General features: G+C 22.7%; 5 protein-coding genes across 9 annotated transcripts; 2 read left to right on the top strand and 3 right to left on the bottom strand.

Moving 5' to 3' along the window:
* The first annotated feature begins 1,955 nt into the window (after positions 1-1,955).
* LOC107993973 (probable ATP-dependent RNA helicase DDX10) lies at positions 1,956-5,553 on the top strand. Its single transcript, XM_017050671.3, has 12 exons — positions 1,956-2,152; positions 2,224-2,415; positions 2,487-2,759; positions 2,923-3,044; positions 3,132-3,333; positions 3,413-3,575; positions 3,654-3,837; positions 3,921-4,097; positions 4,174-4,400; positions 4,483-4,679; positions 4,753-5,183; positions 5,286-5,553. The coding sequence occupies exons 1-12, from the start codon at positions 2,057-2,059 to the stop codon at positions 5,416-5,418; spliced, it is 2,397 nt and encodes a 798-aa protein (XP_016906160.2). The 5' UTR covers positions 1,956-2,056; the 3' UTR covers positions 5,419-5,553.
* On the bottom strand, positions 5,213-7,969 carry LOC107993975 (isocitrate dehydrogenase [NAD] subunit gamma, mitochondrial). 3 transcript variants are annotated; one of them, XM_017050673.3, is made up of 3 exons: positions 7,757-7,969; positions 7,426-7,654; positions 5,213-7,295 (listed from the first exon to the last, which is right to left on the bottom strand). In XM_017050673.3, exons 2-3 carry the CDS (start codon positions 7,639-7,641, stop codon positions 6,357-6,359), a joined length of 1,155 nt encoding a protein of 384 aa, XP_016906162.1. In that variant the 5' UTR covers positions 7,642-7,654; positions 7,757-7,969; the 3' UTR covers positions 5,213-6,356. The 3 variants fall into 3 exon arrangements, with proteins under 3 accessions (XP_016906162.1, XP_016906163.1, XP_061939138.1); XM_017050674.3 differs by having other exon boundaries at positions 7,726-7,789; XM_062083154.1 differs by having other exon boundaries at positions 7,732-7,767.
* Positions 7,970-8,225: 256 nt separating this feature from the next.
* On the top strand, positions 8,226-10,732 carry LOC107993977 (chromobox protein homolog 1). Of its 2 annotated transcripts, none has more exons than XM_017050677.3 (4): positions 8,226-8,502; positions 8,878-8,974; positions 9,234-9,468; positions 9,546-10,732. In XM_017050677.3, exons 2-4 carry the CDS (start codon positions 8,879-8,881, stop codon positions 9,770-9,772), a joined length of 558 nt encoding a protein of 185 aa, XP_016906166.1. In that variant the 5' UTR covers positions 8,226-8,502; position 8,878; the 3' UTR covers positions 9,773-10,732. The 2 variants fall into 2 exon arrangements, with proteins under 2 accessions (XP_016906166.1, XP_016906167.1); XM_017050678.3 differs by lacking the exon at positions 8,226-8,502 and adding an exon at positions 8,621-8,774.
* Positions 10,717-13,997, bottom strand: LOC107993976 (CCAAT/enhancer-binding protein zeta). 2 transcript variants are annotated; one of them, XM_017050675.2, is made up of 5 exons: positions 13,825-13,997; positions 12,627-13,730; positions 11,942-12,560; positions 11,370-11,777; positions 10,717-11,276 (listed from the first exon to the last, which is right to left on the bottom strand). In XM_017050675.2, exons 2-5 carry the CDS (start codon positions 13,707-13,709, stop codon positions 10,786-10,788), a joined length of 2,601 nt encoding a protein of 866 aa, XP_016906164.1. In that variant the 5' UTR covers positions 13,710-13,730; positions 13,825-13,997; the 3' UTR covers positions 10,717-10,785. The 2 variants fall into 2 exon arrangements, with proteins under 2 accessions (XP_016906164.1, XP_061939137.1); XM_062083153.1 differs by having other exon boundaries at positions 12,627-13,724.
* A 694-nt stretch (positions 13,998-14,691) lies between these two features.
* On the bottom strand, positions 14,692-19,818 carry LOC107993968 (myb-binding protein 1A). The gene is made up of 11 exons (XM_017050661.3): positions 19,681-19,818; positions 19,409-19,610; positions 19,108-19,305; positions 18,628-19,026; positions 17,966-18,552; positions 17,754-17,866; positions 17,149-17,669; positions 16,434-17,084; positions 16,109-16,357; positions 15,598-16,031; positions 14,692-15,457 (listed from the first exon to the last, which is right to left on the bottom strand). Exons 2-11 carry the CDS (start codon positions 19,586-19,588, stop codon positions 15,007-15,009), a joined length of 3,783 nt encoding a protein of 1,260 aa, XP_016906150.2. The 5' UTR covers positions 19,589-19,610; positions 19,681-19,818; the 3' UTR covers positions 14,692-15,006.
* Between the last annotated feature and the right edge of the window lie 38 nt (positions 19,819-19,856).

Genomic DNA, 19,856 nt, shown 5'->3' with positions numbered 1-19,856 from the left:
CAGGCAACTTTCTTGTCAATCAATTTTAACATAAAATTTTCTATAATTAATTGTTTATCAATAATTAAAGTATATGTTTCAATATATCGAAGACGCCATTTTGATAAGATGGAAAATTTGTTAATTATTCATATTCTACTCTAAATTTCGACACTTTTAAGCTTGCAAGTAAAAACTAGAATTTCAGGGAAGTTTGTCGTAACAATTTTAATATTAAATTCTCTTTGATTAATTATTTATTAAAGATTAACGCGTTATATCATATTATACGTATTAATCAAAGATGCCATATGCAAAATTTATTAATTTCTCATTTTCTATATAAAATTTCGGCATGTTTAAGATCGCATTCTAAAATTAAATAATTTTTTATATCAATTTTAACGTAAAATTCTTTTCCATTGTTTATTAATCATTTAATATATTAACAATTAATTTCTCACATCGAATATTATTTATATTATTGTTATATTTATATTATATTAATATATATTATATTATTATATCTTAGATTTTTTAATTAATTTTTTATCGAAGGATATAGGATTTATTTCTGAATATGATTATATGCATTTGAAACATAATTTCCTTCTTTATTTTTATATATAAATTTTATTTATAATTTTGTTATTTTTTAAATAGATAATTTAAGTTCTTATTACGTAGTGAGGATTTAAAACTGAGACGTTATTCAAAATAATCTTTAATAAATAATTAATGGAAAAGAATTTTACGTTAAAATTGATATAAGAAACTTATCTAGAATTCTAATTTTAGAATACAATCTTAAACGTGTCGAAATTTTATATAGAAAATGGGAAATTAATAAATTTTCCATATGGCGTCTTTGATTAGAAGGTATGATATGATATAACGTATTAATTTTTAATAAATAATTAGCTAAAGAGAATTTGATATTAAAATTGACACAAGAAACTTTCTTGAAGTTCTAGTTTTTAAATTCAATATTAAAAGTGCCGAAATTTAGAATATGAATAAACAAATTTTCCATCTTATCAATATGGTGTCTTCGATATATTGGAACGTATACGTTGATTATTAATAAACAATTAATTATAAAAAATTTTATGTTAAAATTGGTACGAGAAAGTTGTCTGGAGTTATAGCTTCAAAATGAGAACTTAAAGATATCGAAATTTCAAGTAGAAGAAGAATAATTAATAAATTTTCCATAATTAAATTTTCAAAGTGGTAGGGGATGCTCTCTATCTTTCTCTAGAATAGTCTCTTTGTCTACGACTTTGTATACCTCCTTGCACATTCTGTTATGCTAATAACAAATAGAAACTTCCATGATCCAAACGCGAGATGGCACTGACCAAAATTTTTTATTTATCGCTAATTTATGAAATACATTTCCGTTAAATATTTGTAAAATAAAAAAAAGGAGAAAAACAATACATTAATTATAATTTAAACGAAAATAATACTGTGAAGAGACATAATATGAAAAAAAAATATTCTTGGAATTATAAATGTATTCGAAAAATATATTACACATACAAGTAAATATAAAAATGACAAGTTAAAGATGTAAATACATAAAAGATAAGTATAAAACATATTAAATTTCAAGAAAATTTTAATATAGCATCTCCTCTTTAATTATATTCTTATATTACAAAATTTGAACAAAAATTATTGCTAAAAAATTCGATTTTATGATAAAAAAATATAATGTGAAAATAGATGGCATGTGAAATTTCTCTAAAATTTTAAGAGTTAAAATTTACAAATAAAAAATTAATAATTTAAATAATTATTTTTATTTATTTTGATTTTACATCCTTTTTTAATATTTAATATTTAATATTATTTAATATTAATATTTAAAAAATATAAATCCATATAATGTTATTCATTATATATTATTACCGTTTAAATATTCATGTATTCATCCATATTTCTTATTAATAAGAAATACTAGTAAGTTACTAGTATCTACCAGTTATTGCCACGTGTTTTTACTATACATCACGTATAAACATAACCTCATAAACAGCTTTTATCAAGTATTTTAAGAAAAATTAATATAATGTCAAAGAAAAAGAAAGTCAGAATTTATAGAACAAAAAAGAAACAAGAATCCGAAACACAAATAATTGCAAATCTACAATCAAAATATGATGTTGTAAGTAATTATAATTTTCTCCTTTAATTTTATTATAATAATGTTCTTACATAAAGTTTACATGTTTACAGATTGATGAAACAAAGGTAACAAAATTTACAGATCTTCCACTTTCATCAAAGACCTTAAAAGGATTAGCAGAAAGTAATTATTTTGAAATGACAGATATTCAAAGACAAAGTATTGGTTTAGCATTGCGTGGAAATGATATTTTAGGAGCAGCAAAAACTGGCAGTGGAAAAACTTTGGCATTTCTTATTCCAGTAAAAAATTTAATTAAATTTATGTAACAAAATTAATTTATTATAAAAATATAAATTTTAAATTATTTAAGGTTTTAGAAATATTATATTGCAAACAGTGGACAAGATTAGATGGTCTTGGGGCACTTATTATTACACCAACCAGAGAACTTGCTTATCAAATTTATGAAACTTTACGAAAAGTTGGTCAATATCATGATATTTCAGCTGGCCTTATTATTGGTGGAAAAGATTTAAAATTTGAAAAAAGACGTATGGATCAATGTAATATTATTATATGTACTCCTGGTCGTTTGTTACAACATATGGATGAAAATCCTTTATTTGATTGTATAAATATGCAGGTAAATAAATATAAAAATATAAATATAAAAGTTATAAAATATATAAAAATATATGTTATTTAAATGAATATAATATAAATTAAATATTAATTTATTAATATAAATACATAATAATTAATATTATAATATATATATATTTATTTTTTAATTTTTGAAATTGTAGCTGTTGATATTAGATGAAGCTGATAGATGTTTAGACATGGGTTTTGAGCAAACTATGAATTCTATTATTGAGAACTTACCTCCAAAACGACAAACTCTTTTGTTTTCAGCAACACAAACAAAGTATATATATTTTAAAAGTAAATAAAATATAATCTTTATTCATTTTTATTATATTTATTAATATATATTTGTTTTATTTAATAACAGATCTGTAAGAGATTTAGCCAGGTTAAGTTTAAAAGATCCTTTATATGTGTCAGTACATGAACATTCTAAACATATAACACCTGAAACACTTCAACAAAGTTATGTTGTTTGTGCTTTAGAAGATAAAATATCGATGTTATGGTCATTTATACGGAATCATTTAAAACAAAAAATTATTATATTTTTTTCTAGTTGTAAACAGGTATTGTATAATATAGTATAATATTTAATATATGTGATTTAATTAAAAATTAAGAATAATTGTGAGATTATTTTTTAAGGTAAAATATATAAATGAAATATTTTGTCGATTAAGACCTGGTATAAGTTTATTGGCACTTTATGGTACTTTGCATCAACTTAAAAGAATGGAAATTTATGAAACTTTTTGTAGAAAACAATTTGCAGTTTTATTTGCGACTGATATTGCTGCTCGTGGACTAGGTAAATAAAAAAAATGTTTTTTTATATGAGTATTAAAAAAATGTAAAATTTAATGTTTATAATTTAAATAAATTTTAGATTTTCCTGCTGTAAATTGGGTTATACAAATGGATTGTCCAGAAGATGTAAATGCATATATACATCGTGCTGGTAGAACAGCAAGATTGCAACAAAATGGTGAATGTTTATTAGTTTTGCTACCTTCTGAAGAAAAAATGGTACAGAAACTTAAAGAATGCAAGATACCAATATCTATGATACAGTAAGTTAAAATTTATTTTTTAAATAACTTATATTAATAATATTTTATATATGTATTTAAATATCTAAATAATATTTATTTAGAATCAATCCAAACAAATTACAATCTCCACAACGTAAAATGGAAGCATTATTGGCACGAGATGTTTCATTAAAAGAAAGTGCTCAAAGAGCATTTGTAGCATATGTAAGATCGATCTTTTTAATGAAAGATAAGGAAATTTTTAATGTTCATGCATTAAATACTGATTTATTTTCAAGGTAAAATATAAAAAATATGTAATAATTATTAAAATGCTATCGTTTTTTCATTATTGCAATTAATTTGCATTTTCAGATCTTTGGGTTTAGCTATACCTCCAAGAATTCGATTTCTTCAAAGATTGGAACAAAAACAACAATTAATTAATCAACATACTGAAGAAAATAAACAAATTATTTCTCATAATAAAATAAATTGTAATATAAATGAACAAATAAATATTGAGTATTATAATCACAATGATAAAGAGAAGGAACAAAAAAATATATCTCAAACAATAAATCTAAATGATTTTACACTTGGTATAAAAATGATTATTGATATCTATCGAATTATATTTTTTTTACATACATACACATATATATGTAATTTTTTTTTTCATAGATGACAGTGATGATGATGATATATTAACTGTGAAACGAAAAAATATAAATTTTGATGATATACCAGTTACTATCAATGATAAAGAGGATGAAGCTTCAAATAAAAAAAAAGCAGTTACAAAAGCTGCTGTTGCTAAAAAAATTCTTCGAAAAAAAATATTACCAAATAAGAAAATTATCTTTAATGAAGAGGGAAAGGTTTGATTTTTTCTAGTTTTAAAATCAAGATATAATAATTGTATATATAAAATTATAATATCATTTTTTGTAGGAATTACTAAATCCCTCTAAAGTTAAAATTTCCGAATTAGCAAGGCAATACGAAAATGAAGAAGATTCTGGTATTAATATAGAAATAGCTAAACAAATATTACGTGAAGAAGATAAATTTGATAAACAACGATTCAAAGAAAAAATAAAGGAAAAACATAGAGAAGAAAAACGCAAATTAAAAGCTAACAAGAAAAAAGATGATACAGATGGTGAAAATGAAATCGAAAATACTACAAAGGATTATAGTAGTGAGCACAATGAACCAGATTTGTCCTGGTTACCAGATCCAGATAAAATTTATGGTAAACAACAAGAAAGTTCTAAAGAAATTTTAAATATTTCGAAATCAGAGGAAAGTGAAGAGGAAAGTGAAGAGGAAAGTGAAAAGGAAAGTGAAGAGGAAAGTGAAGAGGAAAGTAAAATACATAGGTACGCATTTCAATAAATAAAATATTAAATACATTAATCTACAAAAATATATTTGTTTTATTTCTAGCATCATTTTAATCTTTGGTAATTTTATACTTACAGACCATTTAAAAGAAAACTCATAGTGCAAAACGAATGCAAAAAGAAAAAGAAAAAACAAAGAACATCTCTTAAAACAGATAATACAGACTTAAAAGCGTATGAGGAACTAGCATTACAACTTCTACAGAATTAATATAATTAACTTATTATATGTAGATCAAGATTTTAATAATTTGTATATATTCTATAATAACAATATTGTTAATAATATTAAATATTGTTAACTATAACATTTTTATTCAATTAAAATAAATTAAATCTACTAATATATTTTATTATAAATCATTTGTTCAATGAATTATCACTAGAACAGAACTATTAAAGATTATATATATATATATATATATATATGAAGTGATAAAAAAAAATTCATAACTTTTAGAATAGATAATACTCATTAAAATTTTAATATTAAAGCGAATGATTTGCTCGCTTTGAAAGATATATATATTTATTTGTGAGATGTTAAAAATCAGAAATATATTCCAGAAAAAAAAAATAATTGATTGATTCGTTTTCGAATAAAACAAATAAATTATTCTTGAATGAATCAGAATGAAAAGTTGTTTATAATTTTGAAAATTATTTTTTGATTATATTTTTTTTAAGATTTTTTTTTTATTTAATAATATTATCTATCCACTAAGTTAAAGTTATGAATTTCTTTTTTTATCATTCTATAATTGCAAAAAAATATTTTTAATGAGATGCAAATAAAAAATTTACATCTCAAACACGTCTTTTAAAAATAATTACAATATTTAATCTGCGATCTTTAAAATGTACTTTACAAACTTTAATTCAATATATATGATATTATTATATTACATAAGATATTACTATGTTACAGGTATCAAATTTGTCACTTTACTTAAAAATTATGTTATATAAGTGTATAACTTACACAATTTAATTGTAATCTTTTTTTAAGCAAAAAATACAGTTACTACTATCAAGTGAAAAGATATTCAAATATTGTATCAGATAATGAAATATCTCTTCTAAAAAGCAAAATTAAACATATATGTATATTTTTATATTATATTAATTTTTAATCTGATACTATCAGTCTTAATTAGATGCTATTTTAATATGATTCATTATCGTATCAACAACTTCTCTACTTGTTGCTTGTCCACCAAGATCAGGTGTATGAACACCTTGATTAATAGTTTTATTAATAGCATTCTGAATTAAAGTAGCATGATCCTTATGTCCAAGATGTCGTAACATGTCAACAGCAGCATTTAACATTGCAATAGGATTAGCAATATTTTTTCCAGCAATACGTTTACCAGTATTACGAGTACCTGGTTCAAATACTGTATAATGATCACCAAAATTTTTACCTGCTAATAATCCTGCACCACCTAATAAGCCACATACTACGTTTGATACAATTGCTCCATATAAATTAGTTGTTAATATAATATCAAATTGATGTGGGTTGGAAACCAATTGCATACAAGTGTTATCAATAATCATGTCATTATGAGTAATATCTGGATAATCTTTTGCAACTTTTCTTGATATTTCTAAAAATAATCCATCAGAGAGTTTCATTATATTTGCTTTATGAACTGTGGTAATTTTTTTTCTTCCATTTCGCTTAGCATATTCAAATGCATATCTTGCAACACGTTCAGAATTAATACTTGTAATAACTTTCATACTTTCTACAACACCTTTAACACTTTCATGTTCTAGCATAGCATATTCCCCCTCTGTATTTTGTCTAACAATAACAATATCAATATTTTTATGTCGTGAATTTACTCCTGGATATGATACACAATGTAAAACATTTACATAAAGATCTAATTCATTTCGAAGAGCAACATTTCTGGAAAGTACATCTGCTTCTGTACTACGAGTTTCAATGTTTCCTTTTAGTGCTACACCATTTCTACGAATTGATGTAATAGCATAATCTAAATCAACATTGTCGTTTGCATTTGGATCAATTTCTACATCTTCAAAATCTACTGGTACACCTGCATATCTGAAAATCTGTAAAAAATATATAAAAAATTATATAAGATTTTCATTAATATACTATTAAAAAATTTAACATTTAATTACAACAGATGAAATCAAAAAATCATTTTTTATTAAAATTACATAAATATTGTTTTTGTACCTCTTTTACATAATTCATCAATTCTGGACCAATTCCAGCACCAGGTAAAAGAGTAACTGTATGTCGTCCTCCATAATGAGCTTTTGGTATAGGCATTACTTTTTTAATAGTTGGAGTTTTATGTTGTATTTCAAATGCAGAAAGTGAAGCACATCTATGAATTTGGGATACAACAGTTTTTGGACGTAAATATTTAATGATAGATCGGGCAGCCATTTTGAGTATTATTCTATAAAATAAAATTTAAAAAAATAAAAAAAATTTTAATATTATACATATAAATTATATTTTATCACATACTATTACTTTGCAAATTCTATTTTAACAATACCTTGAAAGACCTTGCCAACTCCGAATTTTCAGCGCCGTTTAAATTACAATTTTTATAGAACGGAAAATTAATATTAAATTTTAGATAATACTGCCATCTATTAAAATTATTTTTAACATCATATAATATTATAAATATTTTCATAATATTGAAAATAAATATTTTTTAATACAATTCTATAATAGTTTTTTATATAAATAGTATATATTATAATTACTGTGAATATACAAAAAATTTAAAAATACTTCTTATTTAGTTAAATTATCTTTTTATAAAAATTAATTTTAAAAATAATTATTTTACATCATGAAACATTGATAAAAGCACCATTTTAATTAAAAATCAAGTTGTATATTTTATTTTATTGATTTTATTATATAAAAATTATTAAATAAATATTAATTTATAAAAAAAATTTAACGTATAAATATTTCAAATTTATAGGTCATGACGTTCCAAAAAAAACTATCTTTGATAGTAAAAATATATATTTTAATATTATATGATTGCAATAATTATAAAGTTTTCTATATTTAATTACTATTTGTATAATTATAACAACCTCAGGATATCTGTAATAAATTAATTTTTCAATGTCATTTACAATTTCATAAAATCTTTTTTTTGATTTATGTTGGTCCTTCTGTTATTTTTCGCGGCAACGCGGTAATAAGACGCTAAAGTGCTAGAAATCCCGCCGCATTGTTCGTATATTATTTCTTGTATAATTTATAGCTATTGTCTAAGTAAGTACTATAACTAAAAATTATGATTTAGCAGATATAATCATAATAAAACTTAATTCAAATTTGTCTTATTTATTTCTAAATTTTCAAATAAGTTTATAAGAAAAATCTTTGATTACTTCCCGGCTATCGTACCGCCATTTTGCATCATGTTCATCTTTTAGTATTTTCAGAGTTTTTTTCTTATAAAATTATGACGTGTATTATTATTTTACATTGAAATAATTTTTTTTCCAAAGTTATCTTCATTATCAATGGATTGTTTAAATCTGGTCAATTACTTTAATTATAACTTCATTTTTATTTTTGTTTGTTATTTAGTTTATGATTTCAATTTTAATATTTTTTTTTCTGTATCATAAAATATATTTGCAGAATGAGCAAAGGAAAGGATTCATCCCCTGCAGAAACTGCAGGAGGAGAAGAATTTAGTGTTGAAAAAGTTTTAGACAGGAGAGTAGTTAAAGGAAAAGTATGTAATTTCAATTATATATATATATATATACACACATACACATACACACATACAGAGTATCTGAAAATAGTATCCAAATATGCAATATATTTAGTTTATTTAATAATAATAAATTTAGTTTTTTAGATTTTTATATAATTTTCTTTCGATATATGAACAAAATTGATTGAAGTTTAAATTTATCATAGTATATATCTTTTTATCTTTTTTTATACTTTAAAATAATCATTCACTGATTATTATTATTATCATTCAGGTTGAATATTTTTTAAAATGGAAAGGATACTCAAATGAAGAAAATACATGGGAGCCAGAAGAAAACCTTGATTGTCCAGATCTAATTGCACAATTTGAAGAACAACGAAAAAAGAAAGAAGCAGCTACAGCTGGTAAACGATATGAAGACAAAGAACAAAAGAAACGAAAAAGTTCAAGTGGCCCTTTACCTACTCATACTAAGAAAAAAGTAACTGAAGAAAAGAAACCTGAAGGTAATATTTGTTTTTAATGTATTTAAATAATATATATAGTAACATATTTTTAACCACTATACTTTAATTTTATGTAGGTTTTGATAGAAATTTGGAACCTGAACGTATTATTGGTGCAACAGATTCAAGTGGAGAATTAATGTTTTTAATGAAATGGAAAGGAACAGATGATGCAGATTTAGTTCCTGCTCGAATTGCCAATGAAAAATGTCCACAAATCGTAATAAAGTTTTATGAAGAACGATTGACATGGCATAGCCCTGCTCATGATGAAGAAAGTTCAGTAAAAGCTGATGCAGAGTAGCGTCCAGCCTTCCGATATACATACACAGCACGCTTTAGAATCTGTCGCATATAACAAAAAATAGCGTGTACAAAATGAAAAATATGAAGATTTATTGATTATTGCACAGTAATAATGTTATCAATTTTTTTTTTTAATGATTATTGATGAACTACTAAAATTGAAAAAACAAACAAACATTAAATATTTCTGTCATTGTTAGTGAAAAATAATTTACAATATATACTCTTATACTTCCATAAAATATATATTTTCAATTTTTTTTGCAACTGTTAATTTTTATATTAACTAGATGGAAATTGATTCTTTATTGTTAATTTAAGAATTTAAATTCGAAGTGTAAATATAAACAAAAGAATCAAATGTGTATTAATATAAAATAGAATTATTTATATTTCTATGTATGAATATAACTTTTTTAATATTATTTCATTTATACGAAACGATTTAATTTACAATTAATCGTTTCATACTCATAGATAAAAATAATTATATATTAATTGTTCCAGTTGCAAAGAAATTGAAATTCGACTTTTTTTAAAATACAACATGACAATGTACAGTACGTACAGAAATATGAATGAAAAATAATATCTTAACATTTTTTTAATGTATAGAATTCTTTAATGATAAAAATATTTGAAAAAAAAATCTATTTCTACGTTTTTGAAATTAAATCTAGTAAATGATTTAAAATCTCTGTTAATTGTGTCTAATAATAATAAATAATTTAAATTATCTTTTTTTATCAAAAATCATTTAGTATCAATAATTCATATTGTAGATTATAATTCATATTGTAGATTAATGTTTTCTTGGCTAGTAATTATTAAAAAAATATTTTAGTATATAAGTGTATGTGTAGTTTATTTGTAAGAAATCGATTAAAAATTCATTTTTTGTAATTTATAAATGTCTTGATTAAAAAAATTCATATAAAAATATAACAATTTTTAAATATTTTTATTTTTAATTTTATTATAATTATAATTTTTTATAATTTTTTATTATAATTAATGTTTTATTTTTTTTATATTTTTTTTTAAAATTTTAGAATTTTTTCGTTTGTTTTTATTTAAAGAATTTCTAAGTTTCTGATGTCGTTTGATTTCCCATTCTATTTGTTTAAAACTTGCACCATCTATAGTATTAAAAACATCTGTACCACCAGGTTTATTTTTTTGTTTACTATGTTCTTCTAATATTTCTGCAAATTTTTCAGCTGATACAAATATATTGTTATCAATTCCTTTTAAATTTTTATTTTGTTTTTTTATATTTGATTGAGTATTTTCAATGCCATTTAATTGAGTATCTTTTGTATCTTCATTAAAGTCTAAATCACTTATATCATCTAAATCAATATCACTTAAATTTTGTAATTCATTATCAGTTTCATTATTTTCATCTTTTTCTAAATTTTCTTCTGATTGATATATATCATCGGAATCATTACTTGTTTCACTTTTATTACTATCATCAAAATCTTCATCTTCTTCAAAATCTAATAATTTAGAAAATTTATAATTTATATAATAAAATATTTTTAAAATAAAATAATTTTTAAAATAAAAAATAAAATATGAAATTTATATACCTTTCTTTCTCCCAATTTGAATATCAGCAGCAATATCTAAATCTTCAAAATCTTTACCATCTGTTAATTTGTCCAACATATCGTTAAATTCTTCACTATTAACACTTTCTATATCATCATCTTCATCTTTAAATTCATGCTTAAATTCTTTTTTCTTTTTTAAATAGCGATATAAATATAATTCATCAACCGGAATACGTTCCTCTTTTTGATTAAGATATGAAATACTATCAATTGGAATGCATCTAATACCTTTAGGTGTATATCCTGTTCGTTGTGCAAGAGGATCATTTTTTTTCTGAACTTTTTTACTTTCTAATTTTTTTGGATTTTTAAAAACATAACGATCTAAAAAACGCATTAAGGATAAATCTTCCAATGGATCACCCATATAATCAATTAGTTTTCCTGCAAGTAGAAATAACATAATAAATATATTATATATTAATAAATATTATATATTATATAATAATAAATGTAATATAATATTAAAAGATTAAAATAATATATTAAAAATATTATAATATTAAAATAATATACAAATTTAATAATAATTTTATATAATGCAATACCTTCAAGAATAGTATTTGCAAATAATGCAACACTTGGATGATAATGTTTAGATAATGTTACTAATTCGGTATTTGAACTTTTAGTTATTCCAGCATAAAGAGGATTTCGACAAAAAGGATCATATTCTTTGGATGTATTAAAATCAATTTTTATATTATTTTTCAATTCATTTTCAGATTTCATTTCTTTATCTATATTACATATAGATGCAATGTTCATTAATAAAATAGAATTTTCTAAGTTGGATTTATCATTAGATAAATAAGAAATATTTTCTAAATTTAATGAATTATTTTTAGTTTCAGAATCATCATTTTCAATTTTAATACAATCTTGAGGTTTTAATAATAAAGTTTTTAATTCTTTATGTGTATGTAAAACTTTAGATATTATATATAAAGTAGCACATGCCATATTTGCAGGAAAATATAATATAATTTGTAAAGTTCTTTTAATAAAAGCATATGAACGTTGCTTATTATGATCATTTTGAAGAACTCGAAATAATAAATTAAGAAATAATGCACGTTTATTTGCTATTCCAATTTGTAGATCTAATAATTTCCGATAGAAAGCAGAATAAAATCTATTTGATTGAGCTTCATCTTTACCTGTAACCTACATAAATAAAAAAATTAAAAATTGAATATGTTATAATAAAAATATATTAATTTATATACTTACTTGATATAATAAATTGAGCGCATTTAAAGAAACATTAAAAGATCCAATATGTACAACTTTGTATACAGAATCTATATGATCATTCAATATATTTGAATTCATTTTTGCAAATGGATATGCTCTATTTACACCAGTTAAGATTGCTGCCATCATTCTAGAATCTGGTTCTCCTTTTTTTAAACAAGCTTTAAAAAAGGCAAAGTAAACTTCAATAAGTGTTGAAGCAATTTTTTCATCCTTTTTAGTTAAAAGAAATTGTGTTAACAAACAAATTGCATAATATTGTGTGCGATGTGCTACATTTTTTCTAAATAATAATTTTTCTACTTCTCGTAATACAATAAGTTTCATATTGGGATGTTTATATAATAACTTATTTAGACAAAATATCACTTTAGATCCTATTTTACAATTTGGATCTCCTATTTTATTTACAATTAATTCCAATAATTTATATTGACATTCAATATTTCCTATTAATAAATCTGTCATTACTGATATTGCTACTTCACGATTTGCATCTACTGTGTCAGATGCAATATTAGCTAGAGACATTATAAAACGTTCATACAGTTCATGTAATTGATCTTCAAAATACCAATGAGCCATTAATTTTTTTTTTGACATATCTGAGTTAAGTATGTCTCCAGAATTAAATTTATCAAGTTCATTTAAATTTTGTTCTTCAAATTTAAGTAACTTAAATTTAGGATGAAGTAGATCTACCAAAAACAAGTCTCTTAAAGATTTTATTATCATGTTGCATTGATGATGTTTTACAACTCTTACTTGATTTATAAGCATTGTAAGTCTATTTAAATTATATTTTGGATTATCTTGCACTAATACAATAGCAGCTGCTATTTTATCCGAAGTTGTACCCTGTGTTAATGCTGTTTTTAACCATGCTGTTTCTGAATTAGTATGTTTTGATTCTTTTAATTGAAAAACAGAAGTTTCTGCATCTAAGTATCTTTTTGCTTCATTTTTTAAATTTGATACTTCTATTTCAGATTTAGAATGCGTATATGAATCCTCTCCTTTACAATATTCCTTGTACCATTTATCACTCTTTATGTTCATTTTTTTAGATTCTTTCTTCAACTTATTAAAAATTCAAATATTATATAAAAACATGTTTAAAAATATATAAAAACAATATATAAATATATATTTTATAAAAAAAAACACCTCTCACCTCGTGGATAACCTTAGTAGCTTTAATTAGAAATTTTACTTGAAGTGACACAAAAACAAACAGAATTATTTTTTCATAATAAATGAAAAAATACTTATATGAATATCTAATATTATTCAATTCATAATATATAATATATTGATATAATGATAAAATATTTCTAATAAACAAAATTTATGGAATACAATTAAAGTATCTATACAATCTCTACTAATATATATATATATATATATATATATATATAATGTATGTATATATATATACATATATATATATATATATACATACACACATATTATATACATATATATTTTATTTTTAAATTCATTAAAATATACAAAATAGGAATTTATTAGAAATTTAAAATTAAGTTTTTAATACATATATATATTGATTATAAATATATGTTCATAAATTTTATAAATATCTTATAAAAAAATTTTTTTTTGGAAATAAAAAATTTGCGTATTACCTCTTCTTGGATTATATTTTCTTAATACAAAATCAAAATTTCTAGTAGCAAAAAGAATTTTTCTTATTATAAATTATTCAATTACATAATATATTAATAAAATATATAGAATAAAAATTCATAGTATTTAAATTAAAATTTATAACTACAAAAATATATAAGAAATGTATTTATTAATATATTATTAATTAAAAGCGAACGCTAAAACATTGCAATACAAGCATTCGATTCAAGCAATGGATTTAAGTCAATATAATGCTGGAAGTTATAAAAAATGAATGTTTTAGTCTCGTGTATATTAAATTTATTGTTCGAGTCGATTGCAATGTTTCAATATGTTTTTATAGGCTATTTCATTCTCTCTCTCTCTCTCTCTCTCTCTCTCTCTCTCTCCCTTTCTCTCTCTCTCTCTCTCTCTCTCTCTCTCTCTCTCTCTCTCTCTCTCTCTCTCTCTCTCTCTCTCTCTCTGTGTGTGTGTGTGTGTGTGTGTGTGTGTGTGTGTGTGTGTGTGTGTGTGTGTGTGTGTGTGTGTGTGTGTGTGTGTGTGTGTGTGTGTGTGTGTGTGTGCGCGTGTGTGTAAGTGTGTATGTGTTTCGTGCGCACAGAAAATTTATTTACATATTTCAAAGCTATACAAAAAAGATTTTTATATATATATATATTTTTAAAAATATTTATATAAAAATAACAATTCATTTTTATTTCATATGTCAAGCAGTTTGTACACTTTTTCTTCTTTTAATTTTATTGTCATTTGATATATTTTTAAATGTTCTTTTTTTTGAAGAATTAAGACTAGTTTGTTCAATTTGAGAATTTCCATTTTGAAGTGATACATCATAATTTGATTCATTTTGTAAAACAAAAGAGCTAAAATTAAAGGATTCAAAACCTTCAGATATTGTTTTTTGTCGCAACATCTGTGTTTTTTTTTTTAATAATTGTTTATCTCTCTGTTTACTTTTATTTTTTTTCTTTTTCTTAAATTCATTTCTTTTTAACATAATAGTATCTGAATTGGTTTGCATATTTCCATTCTCTTGTTGTTCTTCCTGTGTTCCCTGTGTTCCAATGTTATTTAATTTTTCAATATTATTTATAGTATCTTTTATTTCTCCATTTATTATAGTATTTTGTTTAGTTTTGGTTTTTTTCATTGATCTGTAATAAAAAAAAAATAATTTTTTTTTCAAATAATTTCATATAATACTATGATAATATTTTAATTTATTTTATATTATTTATCTAATTATTTTAATTGATTTTATTATTTGATATTAATTTATTTAATTAATACATACATGTTAAATGGTATTCCAATTTGTATTGCTAATCTATTATATGCTACTTTTGTATCGTTTGCAAGTGATACGTGAGTTCTGTACGTTTTAAGTACATTTCCAATATTATTCCACTTCCATGCTTGTGATAAATGATGAGTATGAATGCTTCGTAATAATGTTAAAAGAAGACAAATATATCTTTGTTTGACTTCTTTTCTTATTTCATTGCCATTAGTCGTAACACTTTGTTCACTTTTAATTTTATATATATTGGATAATTCTTGAAACATACTTATAGTATTTTTACATATTTTTTTTTCTAATTTCATTCTTATATCAAAATGTTTTGTATCTAAATGAACTAATCGACTATTATTATAAAAGATAGTTAGGAATTCAAGTGCATATCCCCGACGAAAAGATCTTATATTATTATCAAAAGCAAAATCCACCTGTAAAAATGATATACTTAGAATTAGAATTAATTAGAATTCATCAAAATTTATTAAGATGAAAAATAAAAATTTACCAATAAAGGAGCTAATTGCCAGTTACCCTCCCATTGTAACTGTAAAATGGTTTTAAATAACAAAGGTGATAATACACAATCTCTTCTTTTAAAAAAGGCTCTTAAATTTTCTTCATAAATTTTAATGATTGTATCTATAGATATATTAGCCTGTTCAGCACATCTCACGAGAAATGTACAACATTCAGCTAATTTATCACTCATTTCATGATAAACTGATGTAGTTCTTTCTCCTTTTTCTATTAAAGCCTTAAAAATATTTTTTTTGTTAAATAATGAATATAAATAATAATAAAATAATTATTAAATTTTAAAATATAATTACTTTTAATATTATTGTTAATAATTCTTCATTAACATTTTCTATATCTTTAAATTTTTTTATCATTGACAATGTTTTTAAACAAGATCGAACTCGATCTTGAAGAGGTTTCTGATGAGGATCTTTTATACAAAATTCTAATAATGTAAAAAGAGGAAGTAACATATCAAGTACAATTGCCATTGATGGAACACATTCTAGATAAGTTTCTAATAAATCTATAACTCGAATTCTAAAATGAGTTAAAGCTTGTGCTGATTTTTCTTGTTTTTTAGATTGGAGCTGACGATTTTCCCGAAGAATCCTAAATGCTGCTGCTAATGATTCATCCAATCGTTTTCCTTCTTCTTCATCAATGTTTTCTACATTTATATCATCATTATCAATTTGAACAGAAGCATCACCGAGTGCTTGACTAACTGCCATTCGTAATCTATCAGTTATTGTTTCATCTTCATTTTCATTTGTCGATTCTTCATTTGAATCAGAGTCACTATCTGATGAAGTTACTATTTCATCATTATTTTCTTCATCACTTTCATCATAATCTGTACTATTAAAACTTGATTCCATATCTGATGAAATTTCATCATTTTCATTATCAAAACCATTTTTTGGTACAAGTGGTGTTTTCTCAGTTCTTACATCTAATACCTAAAAATAAGAATTTCGAAATATAGTGACCAATCTTCTAATTATATTTATAAAATTTACGTACTGCTAAAATTTGATGTATAGCTGTTGGTGTTATATAGGGACAAATATGTGGAAAAACACATCCTACTAATGATCTTAATAAATGACTATTCTTTGAATAGAAGGACAATAATAAATCAACAACTACTTCTACCCATTCTGGTTCATCATCTTGTTCTTTATTAACAGTTTTATATTTTTTAGATTTTTTTAGTATTCTTTCATAACAACTTTGTAGTTCATCTATAGTCACAATTGCCATTTGTGAGTCTGAAAATAATTGTAAACCCATATGCAAATTCATTGTATGAAATAGTGGTATAGCATCTGTTTTTTTTGAATTATTTTCCAAATTTTTAATTAAATGTGTCATTTTTTCCCATGAAATTTTAGCATCATTTACTAATGGATTTCTTAATTTCAAAGTTTGCTCTTTCAAATGAATGTCCAAGAAATGAACTAATTCACTTAATATATTTCGTAAATCACTCAATTTTGGTAATTTATGATCTAATGCATGATAAAATGTTTCCTTAAATTGTGCTACAAACAAACAAAAAATAATTATAATAATTATAAAATATGTGTGATTAATATTATAATATTCAATGTAGAAATAATATTTACAAGCTAGATCTACTCCAACATTTGGCATTTCACATAATCCATAAGTAAATAAAAATTTTAATTGCTCTAATTTCCATTCTATATCCATAAACATTTTAGGATGTCCTATTAACCTAATAATAATAAATTATTATTCATAATTCCATTAAAAATAAAATTTAATATTGTGATATATTATATTTCTTGAAATATAAATTTAATTAATTAATTACCTTGTTAATAAATGAGCAGCATAAATTCTTTCAGCATTTGTCCAAAAAGATTCTGTTTTAACATTTGATTTGTCTCTAGGTACTTTATTTTCAATTATTTCTCTGTATATTTTTGATACTTTTTTTATACCATCTAAGTTCAAATTTCCAGTAAGCATTTGAATTACTTTTGTACCTGTTTTTTTTTCAATCATTAAATCACCTGGATATAATATTAATTTTTTTAATACAGCAATTTGTATTTTTAATTTAGTATCATTACTATTTGTAGCTAATATTAACAAATTTAAAACTTCTTTAAATCCAAGAAGAACTTCATCTTTATTATGGTATTTAGATCCAGAACATTTTTTTAACATATGCTGTATATAATTTGGTGATAATAATGATGGAAGTATAGATTTATCTACAATATTTGATAATATGAGTTTGAGAATCTGTATAACCAAATATTCATCAGTTTTAGATGGTTTTATAAATTTCTGATCTACATGAATCCAAAAATCAGTAATGAGTTCAGCTGATATTAAATTCTCACAAAATAATTTAAATATTGGATGATGACATGATATAATTCTGGGTAAATCCTGGATATTAATAATGCATAAGTTAATATACTTTTTATAAATAATTTAATAAATAAATTTATAATATGTACTTACTAATAATACTTTCACTATGTTATTCATAGATTCTTTGCTGATAATATCTTCTGTACCAAAATGTTTTTTTGAAAATTCATTATTTACAAGTAATGGATATTTATTTCTTATTATTAACAAAGCATACAATGAATCTAATGTTTGTTCTGTCCATGGTTTGCCAAATTCTTTTTCAATAATTGGCCAAACTGATTTTTTAATACACTCAATATCAAGTTGATTTATAAATTCAACAAGAAATGAAACAGAAACAAATGATAAATAACTACGTTGTTTGCCTGCATTAATAAGATCTTGTACAGTTTGTAATTGTATTTCATTAATACTATTTAAAAGTAACTTAGATCTTATTAATGTTCCATATGCTAATATGCGCCCCATATAAATATCACCATTTTCCTAAAATAATGATTAATATTAAATATAAACAATACTTAATAATACTTAATATTGTGATATAATACATATTAATTTTCTTACACTTTTAGCATTACTATTTACTGGATGTAATTCATTGTTTACTATGGATAAAAATTTTTCTATAGACATTTTAGGATTTGTTATTAGAAAAACTGTCAGAGTTGTATAAAAACCTATTCGCGAAGTTGTTTTTGAAGATCCTAAGCTTCGAATAAGTCTTTTTATAGCATATTTAAATTCTTGGGTATCATTATTTTCCTAAAACATATTTATATATAATTTATCAATATAAAAATTATGATTATTTTTCGCGCTATATAAAAATGATTCATTTTGAGGTTATTTTTAAATAAATACTTACCGAATTTTGTTCAATTAAATATTTTAATAGGACAATTCCACCATGTATTCTTTCAGATTCTGTTTCATTTCTAAGTTTAGTAAAATAATCAAGAACTGTACAATCCATTTTATTCATTTTATCTTTCATTTTAAAATTATTTGAAATAGGCTCTAACATGTGCATAGTCTCATCCGCCATCTTGCTTTGTTTTACCTAAAAACTACGCTAATCTAATAAGTACCTACATAACAAATATATAAAAACAATTGAATGAATTAGTATTTTAATACCTGGTCTTATAATAGTAGTTATTTAAATGAAACAAATAATGAATAGAATGTAAAATCAAAAGTGTATATTTCATTTTTGAATTGCATAGACTGTCAATCGTTTTCGTTAAAAATTTCGTACCTTTGTGTAGAACTGTCGAATTACTATAAATAAAAATTTCTAGTAATATTATGCA

The sequence above is a fragment of the Apis cerana genome, linkage group LG12 (genome assembly GCF_029169275.1).
Source record: "Apis cerana isolate GH-2021 linkage group LG12, AcerK_1.0, whole genome shotgun sequence".
In the NCBI taxonomy this organism is placed as follows: domain Eukaryota; kingdom Metazoa; phylum Arthropoda; class Insecta; order Hymenoptera; family Apidae; genus Apis; species Apis cerana.
Note: the sequence above shows the minus strand (reverse complement) of the source record. Positions and strands in the feature narration are given on the sequence as shown.

What these genes read in the sequence shown, in the direction of transcription:
- LOC107993976 (XM_017050675.2), bottom strand. Translation starts at nt 13,709, where the DNA reads ATGAACATAAAGAGTGATAAATGGTACAAGGAATATTGTAAAGGAGAG. An exon ending in TGCAAATACTATTCTTGAAG is followed by an intron (nt 11,778 to 11,941) that starts GTATTGCATTAT and finishes TTCTACTTGCAG; the next exon opens with GAAAACTAATTGATTATATG. An exon ending in TCAAATTGGGAGAAAGAAAG is followed by an intron (nt 11,277 to 11,369) that starts GTATATAAATTT and finishes CTAAATTATTAG; the next exon opens with ATTTTGAAGAAGATGAAGAT.
- LOC107993975 (XM_017050673.3), bottom strand. Translation starts at nt 7,641, where the DNA reads ATGGCTGCCCGATCTATCATTAAATATTTACGTCCAAAAACTGTTGTA. An exon ending in TGATGAATTATGTAAAAGAG is followed by an intron (nt 7,296 to 7,425) that starts GTACAAAAACAA and finishes TATTTTTTACAG; the next exon opens with ATTTTCAGATATGCAGGTGT.
- LOC107993968 (XM_017050661.3), bottom strand. Translation starts at nt 19,588, where the DNA reads ATGGCGGATGAGACTATGCACATGTTAGAGCCTATTTCAAATAATTTT. An exon ending in ACATAGTGAAAGTATTATTA is followed by an intron (nt 18,553 to 18,627) that starts GTAAGTACATAT and finishes ATTAATATCCAG; the next exon opens with GATTTACCCAGAATTATATC. An exon ending in ATTGGAATACCATTTAACAT is followed by an intron (nt 15,458 to 15,597) that starts GTATGTATTAAT and finishes TTTTTATTACAG; the next exon opens with ATCAATGAAAAAAACCAAAA.
- LOC107993973 (XM_017050671.3), top strand. Translation starts at nt 2,057, where the DNA reads ATGTCAAAGAAAAAGAAAGTCAGAATTTATAGAACAAAAAAGAAACAA. An exon ending in TTGATTGTATAAATATGCAG is followed by an intron (nt 2,760 to 2,922) that starts GTAAATAAATAT and finishes TTGAAATTGTAG; the next exon opens with CTGTTGATATTAGATGAAGC. An exon ending in ATACCAATATCTATGATACA is followed by an intron (nt 3,838 to 3,920) that starts GTAAGTTAAAAT and finishes ATATTTATTTAG; the next exon opens with AATCAATCCAAACAAATTAC.
- LOC107993977 (XM_017050677.3), top strand. Translation starts at nt 8,879, where the DNA reads ATGAGCAAAGGAAAGGATTCATCCCCTGCAGAAACTGCAGGAGGAGAA. An exon ending in GGAGAGTAGTTAAAGGAAAA is followed by an intron (nt 8,975 to 9,233) that starts GTATGTAATTTC and finishes ATTATCATTCAG; the next exon opens with GTTGAATATTTTTTAAAATG. An exon ending in TGAAGAAAAGAAACCTGAAG is followed by an intron (nt 9,469 to 9,545) that starts GTAATATTTGTT and finishes AATTTTATGTAG; the next exon opens with GTTTTGATAGAAATTTGGAA.